The following is a 24,797-nucleotide window of genomic DNA, read 5'->3' on the forward strand; positions in this document are numbered from 1 at the left end:
GGCGGCTCACCACCACCTTCTCAAGGGCAATTAGGGATGGGCAATAAATGCCGGCCTCGCCAGCGACGCCCACATCCCATGAACGAATAAAAAAAAATCTGAACTTTTGCCAAAACTAACCAAACGTTTTTACCAGCTTTTATTTCAAAGTACATTTTAACAAAAATTGCAATTTGGGAATTCAAACCATTTCACTGTGCCTTTAAATCTGTCTGAGTCCCAGATTATGCCAGCTTCATCATGCGGACATACTTTGCCCACAAGTACAAATCCCATCAGAATTGACTTATAATCTTTATCACTCTATGGTCCACGTGTTACGGAAAAGGCAAATTGATACCAATGTCATCAGAGGCAAGACCTAGTTGTTCCATGCAATTGTTAAATTTTAATTTAATGACAGGTAACAATGTCAATATTGATACAGTAATATTACATGCTGATGTGCAACAGTGGTCAACAGACCCAAACCTGATATGTTTTATTTTTTTAATATAAACTATTTTCATGCTGTATTACCACACTTAATCACTTTCCTTTAGTTGTGTTCTCCACCACGTAGCATTAAACTTTATCACTGGCTGATATTTTTCATCTACGTTATTTAAGTTTGAAAGTGTTGAAGTTAGACTGTATCTATCTGTAACTATCTTACATTTTTTGATGACAGCATGAGACAACCAGACCTTGATATGAACTTTATTCTTCAACTCCTGCAGAAAACTATACACTGGGACTGATAATGTGACCCGAGCACCACATCCTGATTGTTAAATAGAAGCTATGTGCACCAGTCCAGAATGGGCTGATTTTATTGGATAATGCAAGGTCAGACCATTTGCATAATTTACTGGTGTTCCTTTCATGATGTGTTGGAAGTGCCAGGTGTCAGCAGACAGTGAAAGGCTGTTGACTGCCAGTTGCACAGTAGTGACTTTCCTGAGGCGAAGGGCCAGGTGAGGAAAGAGGGGGTGCCAGGCATTAAGGGCACTAGTGCCCATACCTAATATAAATGAAAGTTGGAGGCCTCATGAGCCCAGCACACAACGGGTTCCCAGCACATGCACTTGCTGCCTGCATTGGAACATGCTGTGCATCTCGGGCATTTTGTAGGCCTCAGGCATCTGTGCAACAGCATGTTGGGCAGTCACCATTGAATTGTTGGCCTCACTATTTACGTGTAGTTTACACACTATGTACAAAACAAAATTTTCTGGCACAAAATAGAGTTAGCCAGAAACTACAAAATCCACTAAAATTGTTAAAACAGCTTCTGCCGTTCTTGGTAATCGAATCAGACAAGGAAAGGTGCTTCTGCCAATGTTAACCGAGTTTTACACTCTAGGAAGGGTAGTGGTGAAGGCTGCAGTGATAACCCTTTTTTTGCTAATATAATCACCAGAGGGGATAAGAACAGTCTAAGTGGAACCTTGTCTGAAGTCAGGAGCTCTAATTTGTTGGATTGCTTAAAAAACATATAGCACTTGATGACTTGTCAGTCCAATGAAGACTGTTCGTGGACAAGCAAAATGAATCATGCATTGTCACCTGGACCAATGCTTAAATATTTCCTAATTGTAGCAACAGGATAAAAACAGCTTTGTGTTTCACCAGCTGATTTCCTTTCCTTACGGCTGGCAGAAAATCTGCTTTTGCCCACTCTAGGGAAAACCAGACAAGATACTTTTACTGGGCTAATTTAGGAGCTAAAATAAATAAGCTTTTGAAATCATTCCAATCTCAGCATTTTATGAGAAATGACAAAAGTAATACTTAATAAGGCTAATGTCTAGTTACACAACAATAGTAGGTGAAGAGTATTATCACCTTTGGCATATAAATGCAGTGCCACTTGCCAGCATACAAGGAAGGGGGTGATTTTCACTTTTGCAGGGGTGGAAAACTGGAAAACCATTGAAGTCAACAGCAAGGAGAATGGGGTGGGGTGTATGACAGGTGGCAGATCCCATACCGCCAATTTTCCACCCCAGAGAAAGTGAAAATTACCCTCTGCAATATTTGAATTTAGAAGGAGGTGGTGTGGTTTCTTCTTGACAAACTTCTACTGTGAAAATGTACGAATAAAAAATGCTGCATTATATGTGTTCACTGCACTTACTGATGAAGTGAGAAATTCCCACTAATTGTTTCCATCACTGTGGAATGCCTGCCAGGTGTTTGTGTGGCTGAAGTTTCAAAACTGAAATAAAACAATTCCTATTTTTCCCCAAAAATGCCAGTATTTGGTAGAATTTAACAGACTGCTAACAAAATCACAGGAATGTAGACAATTGAAATGAGCAATTCCTGAGTGAGCAATTTCATTCGCAGCAATGAAACTATATCAGCGAATCACAAAGCACCTGTAATAATTTAATGCTTCTCAAGCTTGTTTTTATTATTTTTTTAAAAGCAAAGTAGTACTTCCCCATAACTCTCCATCCACTTTAGTGAAAATGTACTTGCACCAGTAACTGGTAAAAGGTATTCTGCGCCAATGTCGAGATCAGAAATGTAATTCAACTTTTAAACGTAAATATAAAAAGATCCCAAGCTGGCAAACTGCATTAGGTACAATAAGTTTTTAGGTTAAAGCCTTAAGGTTGGGGCTTGAAACTTGACTATACCAGGGATTATACCTCAAAGCAAATTTTATCAATAGAGTGAATGATGCTGAAGAAATAACGACAGACATAAAGCTCAGCCAAAGTCTCAACCACAGTTATTTTCTGGTCTGGGCAGCAAAACCCTGATTTGCGTATAGTGAAGCTTATCACAGGTGGCATTCAAGTTTTTAACCCAGAAATAATATATCAGGGTTATATAATTCTGTTCTAAGATATAGTAGTAAGGATTAGTCCCAGCTTATCATGTAAGAATGGACCACTTGATATTTTTTGACAAACAAATTAAATTTTGGAGTAGATTGTAACTTTCACCACTGGTCAAGTCAATGGAAAGGGAAATCTGGAGGGGTGTACAACAGGCAGCCAATCCGCAAAGTTAAAATCTACCGCCTCGAGTTACTTTTATTGTTGCTGCAGCACAGGTATGGTTAAATTGGTGGCCCACTCTTAATTTATGTAAAATACCCAGAGGAACAATAAGCCATCTGAAAATGGGGCAGTGAGCAGAACACTAACCTGGGAGTTTCACCAATGAACATCTTATGAAAGGACAGAAGCATTTAATGGTAACTTCACATTATGGCACAGAAAGGCTCCTCTAAGCTAGATTTATCTCCACCTCCAGAGATACTGAGACTGACAGACATGGTCCTCCCAGGAAAGTCAAATGTATTAAGACGTACCTACAATGTGTTCTAATGTGGTGGAAAGAGTGGATTTAGTTTGTATTCAAATTTTAAATTTTCAAACCTACTCACTGATATTGCTGACTTTAACCTGGAAGTTCGGCTGTGCAAAAATCATCCCGCCTGCTATTTTAATAGAGATTTTAGTAGCTGTTCCTCTTAAAATAGCATTGATACAAGCATGTTAAGTGTTCGTATGGTGATAGCACACAACACAATTTCCAGGTTTCTGTTCTTTGAACATTGCTCCCTACAGGAAGCCACAAGTTGGTTAATAAATGCCAAACAAAGTCATTTTGGATTCCATCAAATCCTCCAGTCTAAATTCAAACTTGCATCCGTTACAGCGAAGATTTCCTTTGTTCACTATTTGTAGCAGTATCATTAACACATTCTTTATAAGAGAATTTATGATTTTGCTACAAGTAGCAACCTACTTTTTAAAAAAAATCAAATTCTATATTTAATAGCACTCCTATTCCAAAAGGGTTTCTATTTTTACAAGGTTTTGACTCCAAAATAATATACTAGATGGCAAATGAAGAATTCCTAAGAAGATATCATTATTTTCTACAATGAGAATAAATTAGTTCCTACAGCATTCTATGACGCTTGCTATAAGAGCATATCCAGGACAGAATATATATTTAAGCAGGCACACAAGCAGGGAAGATATGTGAAAGAAATTGCAACCAAGTGTAATAATCTCAGGATCTGTGAAAGGGAAACAAAAACAGCAGTGATAAAAAAAGGAAACAGCAGAGTCGAGCCAAGTAAAGAGGAAAAGAAGAAAATACAAAGGGCACAGAAGACAAAAAACAAGGAAAAGCAATGAGGGAAAACAGAAAATTATAATTTTTTTTAACCTCAGATTTAAAAAATTCCTGTGTACAAGGAGTGAAAAGGCAAAGTAAAAGTACAAATAACGATTCTTTCTGGGCACATCAGAACTGGTGCTCATACAAGAAATATACAGGGAACTGAACAGTAATAAATGGATGATTTATATAAGTTTGATGAAGATATGAGAACACTCATTTCACACCTTATTTCATTATGATATTGTAGAACCATTTTTTACAATTCGATTCAAGCAGAGACAAGCATGTATGTTAGTGTCAAATAGTGCATATGATCAGTTAATTATTAAACAATCAGATGTACAGAAAGACCAAGAAACAAAAAAAAAAGTAAGGCAGCTGATAATAGACATTCTCTGACTACCTCATTTGCCTAAGCAATGCCAGTCACTGACAGAAATCAAATGTGTTTTGTTTTTAGCATATTAGAAGGTAAGCACAGTACAAAACAGACAGTGTAGTGGTATGCAAAGGAAGTGGAGTGAGTGTCTCTGGCTTGTATAATACAGTTTATTCTTAACTAGCCGTTCTCAGTCCTTGGAGACTAAGCTCAGGTCTTAATAAGGGCAGGAAGTGATTTTACTGACTGCATGCAGTGGGAATGATGCACAGTTTGCAGTCCAATTGGTCTGGAGCAACACATCATTTTGACAGTTTCTTTATTTCTGAAATCGGACTTGTCCATCGCCAGCTTCAGCTAACAACTGAAATGGAATCATCAGCCAAGCTGGCTAAAAGATCACAAAAGGTCTAAAAATAGTGGAAATTGTTAGCATTTTGCTAAGATGCTGGCAAAAGCTTCAGCTGTTCTATGTCTGTATGGGACTTTATTGCTAGCAAGTCTAACATGCAGGATAAAAGAACAGTTACATTACTGTAGCTTTATCGAAGTCTCACTGTTTCAGTTTGAAAGAAGTTCCTATGTGATTCAGAGGCTTAGAAATATTCTGCATGTTCAAGATTTTTAAACCGATAAATGCACTTCTGACTATTGTTCTATTTCTGACTTCTCTTTGGAAGATTCATTAGAATCTGAATTAAAAAGGAATTGTCAACGTATTGTAACATTGCATATACACCTCAAAGTTACAACTAAAGCTGTCAAACAGCTTCCCAAAATAACAGCATGCTCCTGAGCATGTGCTCAGATAATGAATTAGATTGAATGACCACTGACCTAAGCTTTTGAAGCATTATTCTAGGACGATGGAATGGGAAGGACTAATTAAGTGCCTAGGAATGGCAATAAAGGCAGTTAAATATCATGAAACTGATAAAATCGATGTGGAAACAGTAATGGGACATTTCACAAAAGTAAGGGATTTAGGCAACTACAAAATCTCCACTACATATAAAGCCCATTAACCCAATATTACTTTGTGAATTCAGCTTCACACCACGTGACTTGAGGCTGACTTCCCCATTGAGCCTTAACATTAGATTCACAAGTCAAACCTCCTACCTTTCTTCACAGATAATCATCCAAGTCTTGGTTCTTTATGCTAATTTCCAATACCGTTCATTGTCTACTGAGTGTCTTCCACTACAGCAGTTATTGTTCCAGGAAAATTACTTGCAGCTGGCATTGTTCCAAAATAGAAGCTATTAACATTTGGGTCTGTGCCCATTACATAACAAAGTAGGACATTTTTCAACATGAGCTGGTATTTTAATTCCACTTTATGTTAATTATGTAAATACATGCTAATTTTAATGGCGCAAGCAGGCCTTTGCATACACGAGAAGTATGTGGCTCACCAGTGCGACGCTGTGCATTACACTAGTTTTACAAAGTTGATATCAAGCACTTGTGGCGTTTTGTATAATTATGTTTCTCAGGCATTCCACTGTCAATTTTTATCATCTGTATTATCCCTGTTAATTAAAACTTAAAATTAATGAAATCCAAATGCAGTATTGGTAAACATGTAATTACTGTAATGCTTCTTTATTAAAATCACTCAAAGTTGTTTGTCTTAGTTCACTAGAATTATTAGATTGAAAGTATAAAACTGTTTTAATGAAATGGAGGAATTCAATACTATATGACCTTGAAGTTATGTGGTGGGATAACATATGAACAGTTAACATGTTTGCCTGAAATTCCTTGCTCTAGTATTTTAGCACGGGCGTTAATCCATTTGTTGTAAATGGGTTAATGCCTCTGCTAAAATAGTGTAGAGAGGAGTTTTATAGGATTTCAGTAAATGCTCATATAATAGCATCTTTGGAGAATGCTCAGAAGGACTGGACGAGAAACATACAATTTCTATTTTGTAGGTGATGCATTGTGAATGGACACAAAGCCCCGATATTTACGGGGCGGCGGGGAGGGAGCATGTTTGTGAGAGGGAAACCAGGAAATCCCGGGAAGGAGGAGGTCCTGCCGAATTTAACAGCAGTACCTCTATCATTTTTAAAATTCCATTTCCTGCCTAGCAGGCAACCAAATTTAAGGGAGGCCGGCTGCCGGGCGGGAATGCCTGCTGTAGAAGCCCGCAGCTGGGAACTGTTGAGGGCAGTCCCCGGCAATCACCAAAGATTTGACGAGGCATGGGGCGGTGGGGGGGGTGGCAATCGCAGCGCTGGAAAAGCACTCACCTGCTTGATCCGGCTGTTTCCGTCTCCATTTAGCAGCCAGGTTTCCTGAGCCCTGGGAAACCTGGCCTGCAGCTGTTAAATTTAAATCAGGTTCCCAACTGCACTGTGGGAGCTTGATGTAAATACGATTGCGTTTTGCAATTTTTAATTTTTAACCCCCCCGACCCTCTCCTGCCCATTGTGGGGGAGGTAAAATTGCTCCCCCAAGTCTTAGACAGCTAAGGATCTTTATGACCCAGATTTGGAAATACGTATGATTTCTCTGCCTACTTTTGTCTACAAGACTGTATTAAGCAGCCAAGATAATTAGTAGATTTAGATCTTCAGAAAGTTGAAATTACAATTAAAGGATAATTAGGGGCTAATATTTGCTCTAGGTATGCTAAGTGCAGCAAAATCGTAAACTGTTCTTTATAAATTAATTTATGATTTTGCTACAGCTAGTGCACAGAGGAAATCTTTACCCCACATAATTATATTTTGTTATGTTCATTTACAAGGCCTAAATACATTCCATGTTGACATGTTTGATTAGATAGCAGGTCAGGATACATATTTCTTTCCACTTCGTTACAATCTAGCCTGATGCAATGGGGCCACAATCCAGAATATCACAATATAGGTAATTACAGGGGTTAGAAGGCTTCACGCACACTAAATAAGCAACCTGGAGAGGATGGGTGACTTTTGCATGCATCATCCTTTTTATAATGAACATCCCTGCATGCTTTTTAATGGCACACAGGTACGTAAACTGAATACAGACATGGGTTATAGTTGAGTATTGCAATCAATTGAAGATGCCCTTTTTCCAGCATAAAGCATATGGGAATGTTCATTATGAGCATTCATGGATAGAGAGTGATGTATCTATTCAGCTGCAACAGCAGAGCGTGTTTTCAGAATGTGAGCTTACACCGTGCATTAATACCCACACTCAGACAATGGAATCACAAGGACTTGATAAGCTACTAACATGATATATCACAGACCTAATGAGAGGGGGTTGATTTCCAAATACTTTTCATAGCAGCATCAGAGCACACACTGAACAGGGAACACAATTATGCTGATGACTGCCACTGATGATTGTATGTCATTATTCAATCTTAGTCTATACGTCATGTTATGTTGCACTAAATTTTTAATTACAGAAATCAAATAATCTTGCTACTTTTCAAAATTGTCAGGAGAAGTGAACATGTGTTTTTACAAATTAGTGGGGTTTTGTTTTCTCTAATTGGATAACCAGCTAATGTAGCCATCATATTTGCCATCATACCAGCAAGTAACACAAGACAGTATGTGTAGCTCCCCTGAAGGCTTAATCAATAAATGCACCACATGGTTTGGTATTAAGCCATACAATCCAGAAAGCGTCAGGTTCAAACACCAGTCTGTACTAAGCCGGGTGATCTCTGTTGGTGCAGCAATCTGTGTGCTAGAATTGGCCTGAGCACCAATGGTAGTGCGTGTGAGGGCAGCATCAGAAATGTGCGTAAGTCTGTGGAAACTGGTGATTCGAAAGAGTTGCGAATTACAGTTCAGTTCCTTAAAATCCTCAAGGCAGGCAGGCAGGCAAGCAATAAAATCATGCACAACTTAACCATAAACACGGAGGCAGGCAAGAGGCAGAGGACTTAAAACTACTAATGGTTCTTGATCTTTGTGATTAAGCAGATACTATTAATGACATATGGATGAAGTTTGTGCTCATCTCCTTTTGGGTGAAGGTACAATTTCATCCACATTAGGGGTCAAGCTGATTTCATTTGATTTTTCTACCTGTTCTCCATCCCTGTAAGTGTGGCTGCCTTTCATCCAGATGATGGTTGGGGTGGGGTCACCCTTAGACTCACAGGTCAATGTAATCTGTTCTTCCAGCTCTATTGCAGTCTTGTTTTCTACATATGTAATTTCAGGTTTCACTGAAATCAAAAATAATTTGAAATCCTGGTTAATGATACAGCAGGCACCAATTAACAAGGAGTCATGTAAACTGACTGAAATTTTAGCTGGTGATTAAAATGCTTCAATGACTAAAACAGAGGCTGCACTGAAGTCCAAATTTCCAACAAAAAAAAACTGGAATTTAGCTGAAATTGCCCTAATTAGGATTTCCATTGTCATTATCTGATCCAGAAATTGGTGCATACGAGTCCATTACTAGTGAACCAATTGTCCCCAAGTGGATTAACCTGTAAAACACAGCTATTAAAAAATGAAAATGGTAGCTACATTTTATAGTTTTTTTTAAATTTCAAAATATTCTTTACTTCATAGAATTTAAAGGTCACATAGTTTGAAGTAAATATCACGATTCCAAACCAGTACATTTCAAACCAAGAACACCACAGATTGTACCCAAAGCGATCTCATTATTACAATTCATACATAGTATTTCTTATGACTCATGATGTACAATACAAGGTAGGGTGGCCTTACACAGTGGCTTTTCCCCATACAGCCTTTGTGTGGGTCGCACCTCGCCTCAGTGTGTCCCACAGCACGTACTCCTGCACCTTGGATTGTGGACAGCTCCTTCAGCTGGAAGACCAGCATGTTTCGGGCGGAACAAAGAGCCTCCTTCACCGAGTTGATGGTCTTCCAGCCACAGGCGATATCCATCTCAGCATGCGTCCGAGGGAACAGTCCGTACAGCACAGCGTCCTGTGTTACCGAACTGTTTGGGGTGAACCGGGACAGATACCAACGCATCTCTCTCCGCACCCTCTGTGCAAAGGGGCAGCCCATCAGGAGGTGGAAGACGATCTCCTCCCTGCCACAGCCTCGAGGGCAGCTCTCATTGGCACTGAGGTTCTGTGCATGTTGGAAGGGAGGGCCTTTCTCACCACCAGCCAGGCTACATCCTGGTGCCTGTTGGTCAGTTCCGGCAACAAGACGTTCTATCAAATGGCATCGACGGTCTGGTCGGGGAAGAAACCGATCGAGTCCACCCTCTCAGTTCCTTGCGGGACTCTTTGTGTCAACCACTGTCTGATGGCCTTGTGGTTGAAGGGGTTCCTCCTCAGGAACTTCTCCACCTGGGACAGGTTGGGGGGGGTGGGGGGGGCGGTCCAGCTGGATGAGACGTCCTGTGCCTGCTCGGCCAGACCCATCCTTCTCAGTGTGTTGGACAGGTAGAAACCCAGCACGTAATGACACTTGGTGTTTGCGTACTGGGGCTCTACACACATCCTGAGGCAGCCATACACAAAGGCCATCAGGATCAGAACATTGGGGACGCTCTTCCCCACTTCGTCTGCATTGTCTCCCCCCCGTAACTACATTTTATAGTTGATAGATATCCAATTGGGGAAATTCTAGGAATTTGCAGCTTTGAAGTGAAACAATTAGGTTATCATCAAGTTCAGAAGCTTTTAAGTGATTGTGGATCAAAAGATTATTCTGTGGGTGTGGGTACTTACAATGTTAAAAGCTTCGCTATTGTGCACTTCAATAATACTGAATAAAACTTCCTAGATGTTGAGAAAAATATTCATTTCTAGCACGGCACTACACCGTCATTTTAAGGCACTTGGAGGTGCTCACAAGCAGTCAGCTGACATCAGGAGTGGAGTTCTTCTATTTCATGAATGATGATTTGAAGTGGCCAGCCATTAAAAACTCTGGGGTGAAGTTCACCTTCAGCAGTGAGGCAAAACAGACAGCAGCAGAATGGCCGTTGTTGACCCTGCCCGATGGTGTGTATAACCGGCAGCTGCTTTGTCATCGCCTGTTTCCCGCCACTGCTGAAGTTGAATTTCACCCCCTCTGTATCCTAACTTAACTGGTTTCAGCCAAGCTACAGTGAGGCTCAGCATTCCCAGGTGAGGAGGGGGAAACTCTGCCATGGCTCCTGTGCTTAGGTGTCAGTCTTGGCTGAGTGGCAGTACTCTTGCCTCAGAGTCAGAGGATTGTGCATTCAAACTCCATTCTAGAACTTGGCCATGTAATGTACGCTGATACTTCAGTGCTGCACCGTTGGAGGTGCTGTCTTTCAGATAATATGTAATACTACAAGCCCTGTCTGCCCTCTCAGGTGGGTGTAAGAGATCCCATGGTACTATTTGAAGAAGAACAGAGGACTGGTCCTGACCAATATTGATATCTCCATCATCACTAGAACAGGTTATCTGCTCATTTATCACATTGCATTGCTGTTTGTGGGACCTAGCTGTGCGCAATTTGGCTGCCATATTTTCCTACATTATAACAGTGATTATACTTCAAAAGCGCTTAATTGGTTGTAAACTGCTTTGGGACATCATGAAAGGCGCTACATCACTGCAAGTTCTTTCGTTCTTGAATGCCGTCTGATGATTCCTGATTTTGGAGGAGGGCAGGATCAGAAATTGGAGGGGAAAATGTAAACTTCATCATGGAGATTGACCCTGTTATTTTTGACACGTTGAGTCATTCACAAATGACATGACCATCAATTTGAATTCAATTTATATCATATGTGTTTGCATACAAATGGAAAAGAAAGTTTGCCAAACATGAAAGTGAAGATGCTTCGTTAATACTGTGCTGCTCAAATGGATAGGAAATAAATCAATCCCTGAACGAAAGTGAACTTTTCTCTTAGCAGAATATTCTGCCACTGGAGGGAGCCGTACTATTTTCAAAGCTCACTTTGGGACCTCTAGTGGCAGAGAACAGGTATTTCAGATGTTCAGTTGAAGGCAGGCACAGGTGAAACGCCTGAAGGCCTCACTGCTTTGATACGGGCAGGGCATGCACCAGTACCTAACCAAATACGCTCTTGGCTTTCAGATTTGGGGCAGCTCTGGCAGGGCGGGCTTCCACCTGATCTGGAGATGCCCTAACGTATCTATGGCCACAAGTTAATTTGCAGGCGGAGGCAGTCTCCCTGGCCTCTGCTGAGGAGTTGCACTGGATTGGAGGCAGAGACACACTGTGGCAGCCCTCAGGGGTCTGGCACAGCAGGAGAAAGAGGCAGCCATCAGACTGCCTCATTAAAATAATTTGCACTGCTCCTGCTGGGGCCTATGCACAGTCATAGGCAGAGCACTTGTAGAGGCCCCTCCTTGATCTTACCCCCTACACTCCCTCCGCTGATCGCTGGTCTCTGGGGCCTACCAAAGGCCCCTACGTGCAATGTTCAAACCAGGTTAATTGTATTAGTCCATGATTTGTATGTGTCCACCTTCATATGGGCAGATGCATTCTATGCTGCTTGGACTACTCTCTGCAAAATGAAGTTGGGGGAGTGCACCTCCAATTACACTTCCAGCCTTGTCTGTCTTAAATCCGTTGGGAAATACTTGCCTTAGAGGTGGTACAACGAAGGTTCACTAGATTAATTCCTGGGATGAGAGGGTTGTCCTATGAACAGAGGTTGAGTAGAATGGGCCTATTCTCTCTGGAGTTTAGAAGAATGAGAGGTGATCTCATTGAAACATATAGGATATAAGGCTCGACAGGGTAGATGCTGAGAGATTGTTTCCTCTGGCTAGAGAGTCTAGAACTAGGGGGCATAGTCGCAGGATAAGGGGTTGGCCATTCAAGACTGAGATGAGGAGGAATTTCTTCATGCCGAGGATTGTGAATCTTAGGAATTCTCTACCCCAGAGGGCTGTGGATGCTGAGATGGATAGATTTTTGGACTCTAGGGATATGGGGATTGGGCAGGAAAGTGGAGTTGAGGTCAAAGATCAGCCACGATCTGAATGAATGGCGGAGCAAGCTCGAGGAACCGTATGGCCTACTCCTGCTCCTATTTCTTATGTTCTTAAATAGACAGGACGGGGCCAAATGTCATATGTCTACCCTGGTGAGATGGGATTTATATTTAGTCTCTTTAAAATGTGAAGAGCTTTACCGAAAACGCTGAGGGTGATCTCCACCTCGAAGTCTCCAGCCTTATTCTGTGCAATACAGATGTATTCTCCATCATCTCTTTTTCCGATTTTGTTTATCGTGAGCTCAGAGCCATCTTCATTCAGAATGTATTTATCCCCATCTGCTTCAATGACCACATTATCTCTGAAAAAGAAACAGGGAAAATGAACTGTGTCAAAATAATAACTACTCATCAAAAGTTCTGCAAAGAATATACAACCACAAGATCAAAGATACAGCTTTCTTAAAAAAAAACTAATTTTACATTCAGTGGATATCACCTTGTTACTATCTATGGGCTTTGGCATGGTTTAACACAGCCAATATTAAATAGACACAAATCGGCACTCTGATGAAGAACCAAAGCAGATTTTACTCAAACAGCTGAAACAATGCCAGCCCCATTTTTCACAATGTTTTACTGCAGCAGTAAAGAAAAAAACAATTTAACTCAACTCATGTACCACGGAAAAGAAACATTTCAAGAAAATAGATTTACTTTACAGCAATCAAAGATTCTTTTTCCTTTTTCTTTTACACACAATATATAAAAACCTCTTTAGCATCATAAAAGCAAATCAATTGCAAACAAAGCCTTTTTTTGCTCCCATTCTCAGATAGCTTTCTAAGGAGAATGGCAAAGAATAAAACTGGTTTGGAATTAGGTTAGATTTACTGAGACAGATTTAAAGAGGAACTATTATTTATACTTGGTTAAATGCAGTGATTATGCTTTTGACAGTGCTTAAGCATTGTGTGCAATTTAATGAACACAGGCACAGTACATAAAACTGTTTTCTGGAAAAAGCATGTGCTTCAGACATCGAATACATAGCAAAGCCATTCAAGGCTGGAAGGTCTTTGTCTTCAGATTACTATATATTTTATAAACCCAACAAAAAAAGTGCTTGTGCATTTCTAGTCACAAACATTATAATCATAAAATTAACTAAGTACCAAATGACTTGGAGATTTCAAACTATGTATCTCCTCTTTTAAGCATCAAAGACAAAATAATTTGTTAAATATACGTCAGGATTAGTGGACTGTGCAGAAGCATAGATCACTTTTAATACACACTTTCTTGTAACAAGATGAAAAAATATTGGCCCTGAAATTATGGTGCGAGATACTAGCAGATGGACACTTAATAGGTATATCTGGAATTCTGCTCTCCCCTACTTTATTTATTGCTTTAAATTAGTTGATTCCTCCGCTAAAATAGCAGAAAGAGGAATTTCAGTTAAGTGTGTTACACATCTCTACATAAATATCCCAGAGTGTAATTTCAAGGCAATAATGTGATTTTGAGTTTAGATGTAAAAAAGTTGCTGCAGTACTCAAGAGGTTAAAAAAACTACTTTCTACACTGCAATCATGTACTTGCATCCATTTAAAGTGATGTTTGTTCATGCTTACACTATACTTTCTTAATAATGTTAGTGGTATTTAATGAAGCAGAAAGAGAGAAAGCATGATTTCAAGGCACACAAAATATTTTTAGCACTTGACTGCAATTATTGTATACTTGACACTGACAGCTGCTAGGTCAAGTCTCAGCCTTTATACACTGTATTACCATTCTTGAGCTAGAAATAAAGACTGCACAGCCACCAGCGATAGTAGCGTTGAAAGTATTCTCCTTGTCATTACTGACAGTGACAAAAAGAAATCAACCAATCAGCAGACAGGCTGTTCTGCACCTCTTAAAAGTTTCTTAACAGCTGTAAGTAATGAGGTTAAAGTGTTTGTAGTCACTGGAGCAGCTGGAGGGAGAAGTCTGGACACTGAAATGGCAAAAAGGATGCGTGAAAGGTAGGTCATGTTTGAATAATCTTGTTGAATCTTTTTAGGTCACTAGCACAGTGGGCAAGGAGAGTGTCTATACATGTCTATATGGACTTCCAGAAGGCATTTGATAAGGTTCCGCACAAGAAATTATGAGCAAAAATTAGAGCCCACAGAATTGGTGGTAACCTTGTGACATGGGTCTGTAAGTGATTGGGAAGTTGGAGACAGAGTAGGGATAAAGGGATCATTCTCTGATTGCCAGGATGTAACAAGTGGTGTTCCCCAGAGATCTGTAACAGGGCCTCAGCTTTTCACCATATACATTAATGACTTGGACGAAGGAATAGAGAGTTGTATATCAAAGTTTGCAAAGGACACTAAGTTAGGAGGCACAGTAAGTTGTGTGGGTGGGAGCAGATAGTTATGAAGTGATATAGATTGTGTGGCAAATGGAGTTCAATGTGGGGAAGTAGGGATTCAAGTAAGATACATTGGAATATTTTCTTAATGGTGAAAGACTAGAAGCTGTGGAGGAGCAAAGGGATTTAGATGTCCATGTAGGTGCTTCCTGACTTCACTTCTAAATGACCTGGCTCTAATTATATTATGTTCTCTTTTACCGAATTCCCCCACCAGAGGAAATGGTTTCTCTGTATCTACCCTGTTGATTCCCAAAATCATTTAAAGTATCTCGATTAGATCATCCCTCAACCTTCTAAACTCAAGGGAGTACAAGCAGAGTTTATGCAACGTGTCCTCATAATTTAACCCTTTAAGCCCTGATAACATTTTGGTGAATCTACGCTGTACTCCTTCCAAGGCCATTATATCTTTCCTGAGGTTCTGTGCATAAAATTGAACCCAGTACTCCAAATGGGGTCTAACCAAGGCTCTGTGCAACTGAAGCATCACATCATTAAAAGCTAGTGAACAAATACATAAAGTAATCAAAAGGCTAATGAAATGTTGGCCTTTATCTCAAGGGGGTTGGAATTTAAAAGTGAGGAAGTGATGCTTCAGTTGTACAGAGCCTTGGTCAGCTCCAAGGTCAGCTCTCAACTGGAGTACTGTGTTCAATTTTGGGCACTGAACCTCAGGAACAATTTATTGGCCTGGGAAGGGGTACAATCTCCCTTGCACAGCAGTAGCTGTCACTGCTAAGTTAAATTTCACTGTGATCCACTGAGGTTACCATCAACAGCAGTGATAACTGATCCAAAATCACAGCAAAAATCAGGGTCAACAATCATGGAAACTTGTCATGGAACTAATCAATAGGTTTTGTTTGTACTCCTATGTTTTCTGGCTTTATGAAGACACCAGCTAAAGCGAAATTCCTGAATTGATCAATAATTGATGTAACATATCAACAAATTATTAGCGAACACAAGAGTAGTTGACAAAACATTCACTAAGATAAACAAAGAAGAATAATTAGTGGTGTCTGGTACCACAGTGAGTCAGCTATCACTGGCTTAACAGAAACTACTTCCGAGTTGCTAGTGAGAAAACAAATAGAGAATTGAAACAATTGGAATAATTTTATTCTTCTTCGAATTCTTTATTCATCTTACCTCCGCCAGGTCACCTTTGGCTCTGGGAAACCATCCGCATCACACGCCAATATGACAGACTGACCACTATGTGCCGTGGCATTCACCACCATTTCCCGGGCACGGATGCTGGGAGGAACTGTAACACAAATACAAGAGGAGGCAAAAAGACCAGATGAGATGTTAATACAAGACAACTAGCTGAAGTTATGAATGCCATCTTCTGTGACAGTGGGGGTGCATTATCCCTAATCATCTGCAGTGTTCAATATGCTTCACCATGACATCCTCCTCCATTGCCTCTCTGTCGTCCATTTCCATGGGACTGCCCATTCATGGTTTCATTCCTACCTATCCAAGCACACCTAGCACATGTCCAGCAAATGCTTTTCTATCTTCCCCACACCATTACCTCCGTTGATCCCCCAAGTATTTATCCTTATATCCCCTCCAGAGTGCTCTGTTTCTCTGACTCCGGTCTTCCTATCATTACTCCTATTTGTGAAGTGCTATATAAATTCAAGCTGTTGTTAACTAAACCATTTTTACACAGGAACAATGTGGAAATGAGATGACATGTTAAATAACTGTATATAGTCACACTAGTTAGTATTTTTTAAACAAAGGGATGTATTATTTACCAAACTGGATCAATGATCATAGTACTGAGAATTCAAAACTTACCATTAACAATAACCTTTATATCCTTGAATTTGATTTCACCACGGGCAGCGATTCTTCCTTCACATCTGTAGGTGCCTTCATCTGTCTTCTTAATGTTGCGGATTTGCAAGTAGTTGTTGGGCAACATAGTGAAACGAACTGAAGGCAACAAAAATGGAGACTATCAGTCCTTGTACTAAAACAAAAAATTTCTCGTTAAATAATAGAAGTAAATCAACTCAGGAAATCTATAGCCTATAGATTCTGCTTGTTTCACTTTAGGACTTGCTCCAGCAGAATTTTTATCTCTTTCTATCTATCCTGTTATTCCACTTCCTCATTCAAAGACTTGGTTGGAATATCTACAGTTTCTCACTTAAAGACAGATTGTTCCTGCTCTATCACTCCCAACAATTGCCATTGCCTAGATATGTGGATGACAGAAGCAACAAAATTGCAATACCACTAGTTTTAAATTAGATAACCAGGAGGCTAAACTGCCTCCAGTTGATAATTTTGTCAAGCAAGTTGATATGAGCACAAACATGAAATCCTGTTCTACGTTCACACTGGCTTTTTTTGCTACAATTATCGACCGGAAAAATTTCATTCCCAATTGCCTCTTCGAGTGACATCTTCATGAAAGTCACAGTTAAAAATACTTCACTTGAATACAAAGTCTACAGACCAAAGCATTCAAGCAACAAAGATCTCTTCTACCCTAGAAGACAACGCCCAGTTTGCTGCTTGACATGTCCTGCAATTATTATCTTGAAATCAGCCTGCGTCTTTCTTACTTCGCGAGCATGTTATTTTCTAGCTCACTCACACAGCTTCTTCATACCTCACAGTACCAATCATTCTATCACTACCACTTTTTGACAGTTGGATACTTTGTCCCAAAACCATTATTGTACTGCATAGAGCAAACAAATAAGTTTCCAATGTTGTGCTGAATTTTCTTTTCTATTTATGGAATTCCTTTGTCACATTGCAAGTTTGAGACTGATTATCAGACTTGTAGCTGAAGTAAATTCCAATAATGTATTTCTCTAAATCCTCTGTGAAGCATCTTAGATCATTTTCTACATTAAAGGCACTATATAAATACAGGTTTTTATTGTTAAAACCCCACAGAATCTGCAATGTCTGCTCCTTTTTTGGCAAAGTGCACAAGTTAAATAAGAGGATTTTACAAAGAAAAGCACAGTTTCCCCTAGGTACTCGCACTCCCACTGTTTTCAATAGAAAGTGCCTTTGCAATCCAATGGTTTGAAAGGTAAAACAGTTCCCGTACTAAACACATGAAAACACAGAAGCAGTCACAAAAGCAAGCGACAAATCATTCACCTGTACCAATCATGAAACATCATGTCAGAAAAATATCTGATTAACAAATAGCTTATAGTACCTTAGGTAGACAGTGTAAAAGCACAGCAGTGCTCAGTCCCAGCACACACACAATCAACTCTTAGCCCCAAAACATAATAATTTGTTACTATATGATATGTGAAGTCAAGTTAATTTTTTTTACAACAATCTGGCAGCGCTCAGTGCCTATGCAATGCTTGCCTGACACTGCAGACAGCTTCACAAATACAGGCCTGGAACTGACCCCTAATTAGAAAAGTAGATTACCTAACTGGCAGTCTTATTCATTCTTCAAATGATATGCATACTCCACACATCATAAGAGTACAGCTTAACTTGATAAGTTCTGGAGAAAATCCAGGCACATGAAAATATCATCATAATGTGCACATAAACTGAATTCTGCCACACTTCCGGTGAAGTTACAGTGGCAGAGGGGGACAAACTCCGAAGAAATTCTCAGCCCTCGTCATGTACTCCTGTTAAATCTGGACAGTAATGCTTGGTTAATGTGCGACAGTTACTCCGAGTGGCAACCTTTTGTATGGTATCAATTGGAAGCTGATTGAAGGGTGCCCAGGAAGCAGGTGTAGGAAGGATACCATGACCTTCAATCTTCCCACTAAGTTTCTTCCTTGTAAGATGATAGCAGGGTAAGTTGCATTGAACCATTTATTTAATGATCTGCTGCTTAAATGCTAGTTTGCCTTGGGTCTGTGCATCATAGGAAATGAATGGCTGTCAAGACTTCCTGAATTGCTCTGTGCAAGAGATGTAATAAATTAGGGCTCTGTGAACAGTTACATAAGGGAAGCAATGCGTCAGCACTGTTTTAGCAATGGATAAAACAATGGGACGACAATTTCTTGCTTAAATTATTTGGGAAGTGATTTCAAATAAAATCTGTGGGTGGGCCGTAAGGATGGCCTGTCAGAATGGAAAATCAAATATGGCCCATACACAAAGGTTTGCAGACAAAACTAATGCTGATAACATTTAAGCTAACGTTCACAGAAGTTCAATTGGTGGGTTCATTTGGTGCAGACCTAAATTAAGGTCTCAATTAGGAATCAACAAAGGCTAAACTGGACATGATTTCCAAATAGCTTGTGTACGACAGGAAAGCAACAGGTGATCACCAACAATCCAAGCACAAAAGGGTCATGGAGACTAGAACAGTTGTAACAAATGGAACTAGATTTCACAACCAACAATGAATATATGCTGACGACACTGCGTAATCTACATGACATCACACAAGATAGGTCCAACTGACTTAATAGAATACCAATGCACAAACTTCTTCCATTTTGTGTTTTAAATTCTATTATTGGACGCTCAATGGTGATTAATCAAAGTATCTACCACTAGGGAGGGGTCCCTACCAATTGGTTATCTTTCAATAATCAAACTGTCAGTTGGAAAGTTTCTGGGTTTGAATGCAGTATTGCACCGCTCAACTGTGAGAAAAGATCCCCTCAGAGATCCTGCCTCGACTCATCACCATAATGTCTGAAAACCCTGGTGTGCAGAGCCAAAAAGCAGTTAATAGTGTAAATGTAAATCTGTCTGCTTATATCTTTAGAACTATTCTCAGGATGTGGAGAAATGAAAGAATTCATGTCCAAAATAAGGATAAACTATTCAACCATTACGCTGATATGATCTCAGGCCACAAGCAGAAATACTGGAATTGATAGGTGTCTGAGTCAGATCTATTTCCTGATGACCGCATATCTTGAATATGTGCTGAAACACCTCCAGGTGGATCTTCCACTCGAGGATGAACTGTGAGATGATTGAGGACATCTGCTATGTTATTTACCACGAATAAATGCACTAGTAGAATCACATCCTGACAACGAGAGAAGGAGTGAATCCTTCCTTATTTGTTCATACCATGGGCTTCAGCCACACTCAGGCCAACTGATCCTGTACGGTCATGTGGAAGTGTTCCAGCGCTAATCCGACTAATCCAATTACCCTAAGGCCAATTTCCTTGCAACCTGTCAAAGACATATCTATTACCACTGCAAAATGCAGGAAAGGCTTTAACAGATTTGGTGCATCACATTGTCTTTCTGTAACTATCATGGTTGGAGCCTTGTCATTTCTTAGTGGTTGAGAAAGGAGAGCTCTGTGGGAAAACAACTAGCTGAGAAGGTTCAGCTAAAAAGGTTTCATGTAAAGACAGGCTTTGGGAACTATAAAGCTGGCTGTTCCCTTTTGCTTGTATCCAGGACCCTATAATCAGCAAATTAGTGTTAAAATTTGAGCTTTTTCTCAATACCTTTTACTCAATGTGCTCAATGCAAAAAAGAAACAGCTTCTATAGCATGCTTGCTCATCCTACAAACTGAAATTTGACTTTATTCTTGAAGTCACAGGGCAAATAATGAATTCTATTAGCATTGGGTATGCATCAGAAAAGTAAGGCCTACTGACTGTGTCCTCCAGTTCTCTGAATTGGTGGAAACACTATGCTGACAGACCTTATACCTTAAGCTAGAATGTACTAATCAAGTTTATATGATGTAAAATTATACTGGCGCAAAATAAATCAGCAGATCACACAGAATGTAATACTTTAGTTAACTTTACATCATGACCCTGATATTTTTTTATATTATTTCTCATGTGGGCCAGTTTATGGGGAGCAATAGATCAAGAATTTGGTAGATATCTGTCCTGCTGGGTCTGCACTGTGTTTGTGCTCCAGATGCATTTCCATATTGAAAATAAACTGGAGCCAGAAAGCTCTTGTCTGAAACAGGTGGCAGCTTCATAATACTTTATCAAGTTGGGTGATAATATTTCACCCAAATTCCCGACATTCTTCCATGCCTATTTATCATGGGCATCCAGTCATTGCTAGGTGCTGAGCTGTATATGGTAGTAGGTTAGATTGCGTTTTTCTCCTTCTCCCCCTACTAGCATTAGTACCACCAATGAATTTCCCAATAGGAATCCATCTTTATGATTGTTTTGAAAGAAAGAGGAAAATCAAAGGAAGGATGTCAGGCAACTGTAGCTGCATCAGAAGTGTTAACTGTTGACCTTCTGATATCCTGACACCTACATCTACAGACAGAGGTACACGTACCCACTTTCACAGAGGATTAGCAGATGCAGAGGCTCATATTCCCAAAATATGTGGTGACAGTACCTACGGTGCAGATATGTGATATGCGATTTATTTTCGTAATGCTAGACGATTCTTCAGAAGAACCCCAATTACAATATGCCATGCTTTCAGTGTTACTGCATGCAGAGAGCAGACTCAGGGGACCATGTGGCCTACTCCTGCTCCTATTTCTTATGTTCTAAAAGGAATGCCAGGGTGATTCACGAGCCAGTAAAACCTACTTGGCTGTAACACAGGAACTGTCTTCACAGGTTTAGGGTCAGCAAAGAATTACATGCATAGCTGTGCCATCTCCTGCAAGTACATCTGCAGCTAACATACAGCCAACGACAATGACAATGACTACAGCCAATGACAATGACTGTGACCTCCAGCCTGCCTCCACATCCTTTCAGGCATGCTGCAATACCGACATTATGGGGATGGTGCTATGGAGAGGTAAACAGGGCCACTCTTCTGCAACATCTCATGCAGCACCACCTTCATGTCAGCATCCAACAGACAGGTGCGGGTGCTGGGATACTGCATATCTTGCTTGCACATTGGGTTTCCTTTTTTGCCTATCACTTACTCGGCTCCTGCAAATTGGTATGAATATGTTCTAAAACAATAAAAGTATTGAAATTCTCCTCAGTAACTGCTGAATACAAGTTCATGATGAAAAGCTTGATGAAAGAAATTAACTATGAATTTCTCAAAGCCCCCAACTCACATAACTGCACAACAAAATAGGAAAACTAAAGAACATGCTGCACCAATGTTGTTAAATGTCTTTCTTGGCTTCGATATCGAAACTGGCACAAAGGAAGATTTTTAAAAAAAGGTATCCTTTCATTGTAATCAAAACCAACCCAGCTTGAATTACTTCCTGCACTCAAAGACCAAAGACAAAAGGAACCCACACATGTAAACAATTTCAACCAGCACCGAACTTGGCAAAGTAAAATTTGACTCAATTAGCTTCAGGTTCCAAACAGTTTCTTTGTATAATTGCCTCTTACAACTCAGAAATGAATCATATCTTTTTAACTGTGTAGTTAACAGGCCCAATTAATTTGTCATTAATATACAATGCTCCCAGACAGAGGTTTATATTTCACTTTGGCTGCCGGCCCTCAAGCTTAGACAAATGAGCTCTGAGCGATCACAGCCACCACGATATCCACATTAAACATTCCAATGCCTTGACCAAGCTATAAATCTAGAATTCCTTATTAATTGAAACTGGGCAGACTCTAGGATCCACCACATTACCTTGCCCCATAGGGAGATAGTCACTCTTTGGCACCATTCACATATGCCTGACAAGAACGATACTTCTGGTATTTTTTCATATCCTTTCCTCCCAGTCCTCTCTTTATTACCATGACATGTCTCGCTTAATTTCTGCCCGGAATTCCCTTTGTGTCCATTTGTGTGCGCATTTGGCTGCTGCTCCAGACCCAAGCCCATTATTTCTATCCCCCTGTTTCTCGGCTCCTCTTGCCGCTTTCTGTCACCTGGCCATGTCATTTTTAATTACTCCACCTCATGTTAATTTATTTTTTTAGTGGCCTCATGTTAATTGTATCTATGGAATTTGTATCAATTAGCGTTAATTGTATTCAGGCGGTGGTTATCAATTGGGGACTCTTTTCAAGAACACGGGGCTTGAAATGACAATCAGATTTTTTTTGTATGTTTTAGGCCCCCCTTTTATAAGAAGGGGGGGTTTAGGGTGTGTACGTGCAGAAAAACAAAAAAACCCCAAATAAGTATCAAATTAAAATTTTATTATAATTGGGGACTCTCTTGTATCCATTTATAGGAGGGTGTGTAATGTTGAGCTGGGTGAATAAAAGCTTGGAAGCAACTGAAGATCAGGCTGCAGTATTCTATCCTTCACCACCAGGCTATCCAGTTATAACATGGTAGCAGAGAATGGTTGCCTAAAGGTGGAGGTTGGAAACTATGGATTTTTTTGGACATAAGGAAGAAAAGCTTGAAAGCCTAGTGGCCACTGTGGAAAATGGAAGAAAGCAAATTTAAATAATCGAGGTATGATTTCCCTCCGATGTTCTTGGAATTTGAACCGTATGACCAGTGAAAGAATGAGGTTGATGTGTGGACAAGGGTTACTACGCTGCCGAAGAGTAAACAAGGCATAGCCTTGGCATTGTTGCTTCCTGAACAAAGTAAAATCAGAAGTAAGGTATTTTCTGAGCTGGATGCAGATTTTTTGGATAATGTTGAAGGTTTTAGCTTTCTACTGGAACTTCTGGATTAAATCTACAAGAAAGATGACCTGTTAAGTGCCTAGGAGGCCTGGTCAGCATTTGATAGATTTCAGAAAACGGACCGTCATTCAATGGAAGAGTATATCATGGACTTTAACAAATTGTACAAGAGGTTGACAAAGTTCAAATTGGGAATCCCTGGATTGGTACCAGCGTTTAAATTACTAGATCATGCTAAGGTGTCTCATATGGACAGGCAACTGGTCCTAACTGGCATCCAGTTTTCGGAAAAGGAGCTGCTGCCTTAAAAAAAAATCCTGGAGAAACAATAATTCCCTTCAGCCTTCATAGAACTAATGGGGCCTTCCGCTGTGACACAAAGAATAGAAGATTCGATGTTTACCAGGTTTCAAAGTGTTCCAGATACTAAACACAGGCACCAGACCAGGTTTTAAAATTTGAGAGAGACCGGACACAGGCGTCAATATGATGGGAGGATTAAAGACAGCCAGTTTGGTGATGAAAGCAGGTATGGCAAATCCAGTTATCAACAGAAGACAAAATTGGGATAGTAATAATGGGCAAATGAATCCCAGGAATGCCCATGGAAAAGTCAGTAGATGCTTTAGATGTGACTCTAAATGTGATGTGGAGATGCCGATGATGGACTGGGGTTGACAATTGTAAACAATTTTACAACACCAAGTTATATTCCAACAATTAAAAATAAAATTGTTGGACTATAACTTGGTGTTGTAAAATTGTTTACAACTCTAAATGTGATGAGACAAACTGTCCAGCGTAAAGACGCAGGGTCTTTGAAATGACGCATGAAGAAAGTAGCTATGAGGATGAAGGTAATGATGAATATGAACAGATTACGCTGGTCACAAGGAGTTTTAATCCTGCGATGAATGTATTAGTCACAGATTCTGAAGGGCAATTAAGGATGGGCAATAAATGCTGGCCTTGCTAGCGATGCCCACATCCCATGAACGAATAATAAAGAGATTCCTTTAATTGTGCAGTGTTAGTGCATGTATTTCAACTGTATGCAGGGTGGTTTGGTTAAAATGTTATCTTGATTCACTAAGTAGTGAGGATCAACGCAAGGTTAAGGAATATAAAAGTTCTACAAGTATTAGGTTTGGAGATGACAATACCTTGCGGTCACTCGAGAATGGTATTTCCATGTAACACAGCTGGAGTAAGCCATTTTACAAGTACGGATGTAGTCTCTAGTGAGATACCTGTGCTTTTGGGTAAACCTTCCATGAAAAAGGCAAAAATGAAACTTGACGTGGAACACGATGAGACAATCATTTTTGGTAACTTAGTTGATTTGCAGTTTACCCAGTCAGGGCATTATTTTATCCCCTTAATAATACTTGATGTTTCTCATCAGCATGTTAGACA

General features: G+C 40.0%; 1 protein-coding gene across 8 annotated transcripts in view; it reads right to left on the minus strand.

The window, feature by feature from the left end:
- LOC137301486 (neural cell adhesion molecule 1-like) overlaps nt 1-24,797 on the minus strand; it is a 441,173-nt gene that overhangs the window by 142,791 nt on the left and 273,585 nt on the right. For all 8 annotated transcript variants that reach the window (XM_067971002.1, XM_067970999.1, XM_067970998.1 and 5 more), the window contains exons 5-8: nt 16,671-16,808; nt 16,008-16,125; nt 12,623-12,786; nt 8,560-8,702 (exon numbers count right to left, since the gene is read on the minus strand). In XM_067971002.1, the coding sequence (XP_067827103.1) occupies nt 8,560-8,702; nt 12,623-12,786; nt 16,008-16,125; nt 16,671-16,808 (563 nt within the window). The remainder of the gene's footprint in view (nt 1-8,559; nt 8,703-12,622; nt 12,787-16,007; nt 16,126-16,670; nt 16,809-24,797) is intronic.

Source organism: Heptranchias perlo, chromosome 33, assembly GCF_035084215.1.
Source record: "Heptranchias perlo isolate sHepPer1 chromosome 33, sHepPer1.hap1, whole genome shotgun sequence".
Classification (NCBI taxonomy): domain Eukaryota; kingdom Metazoa; phylum Chordata; class Chondrichthyes; order Hexanchiformes; family Hexanchidae; genus Heptranchias; species Heptranchias perlo.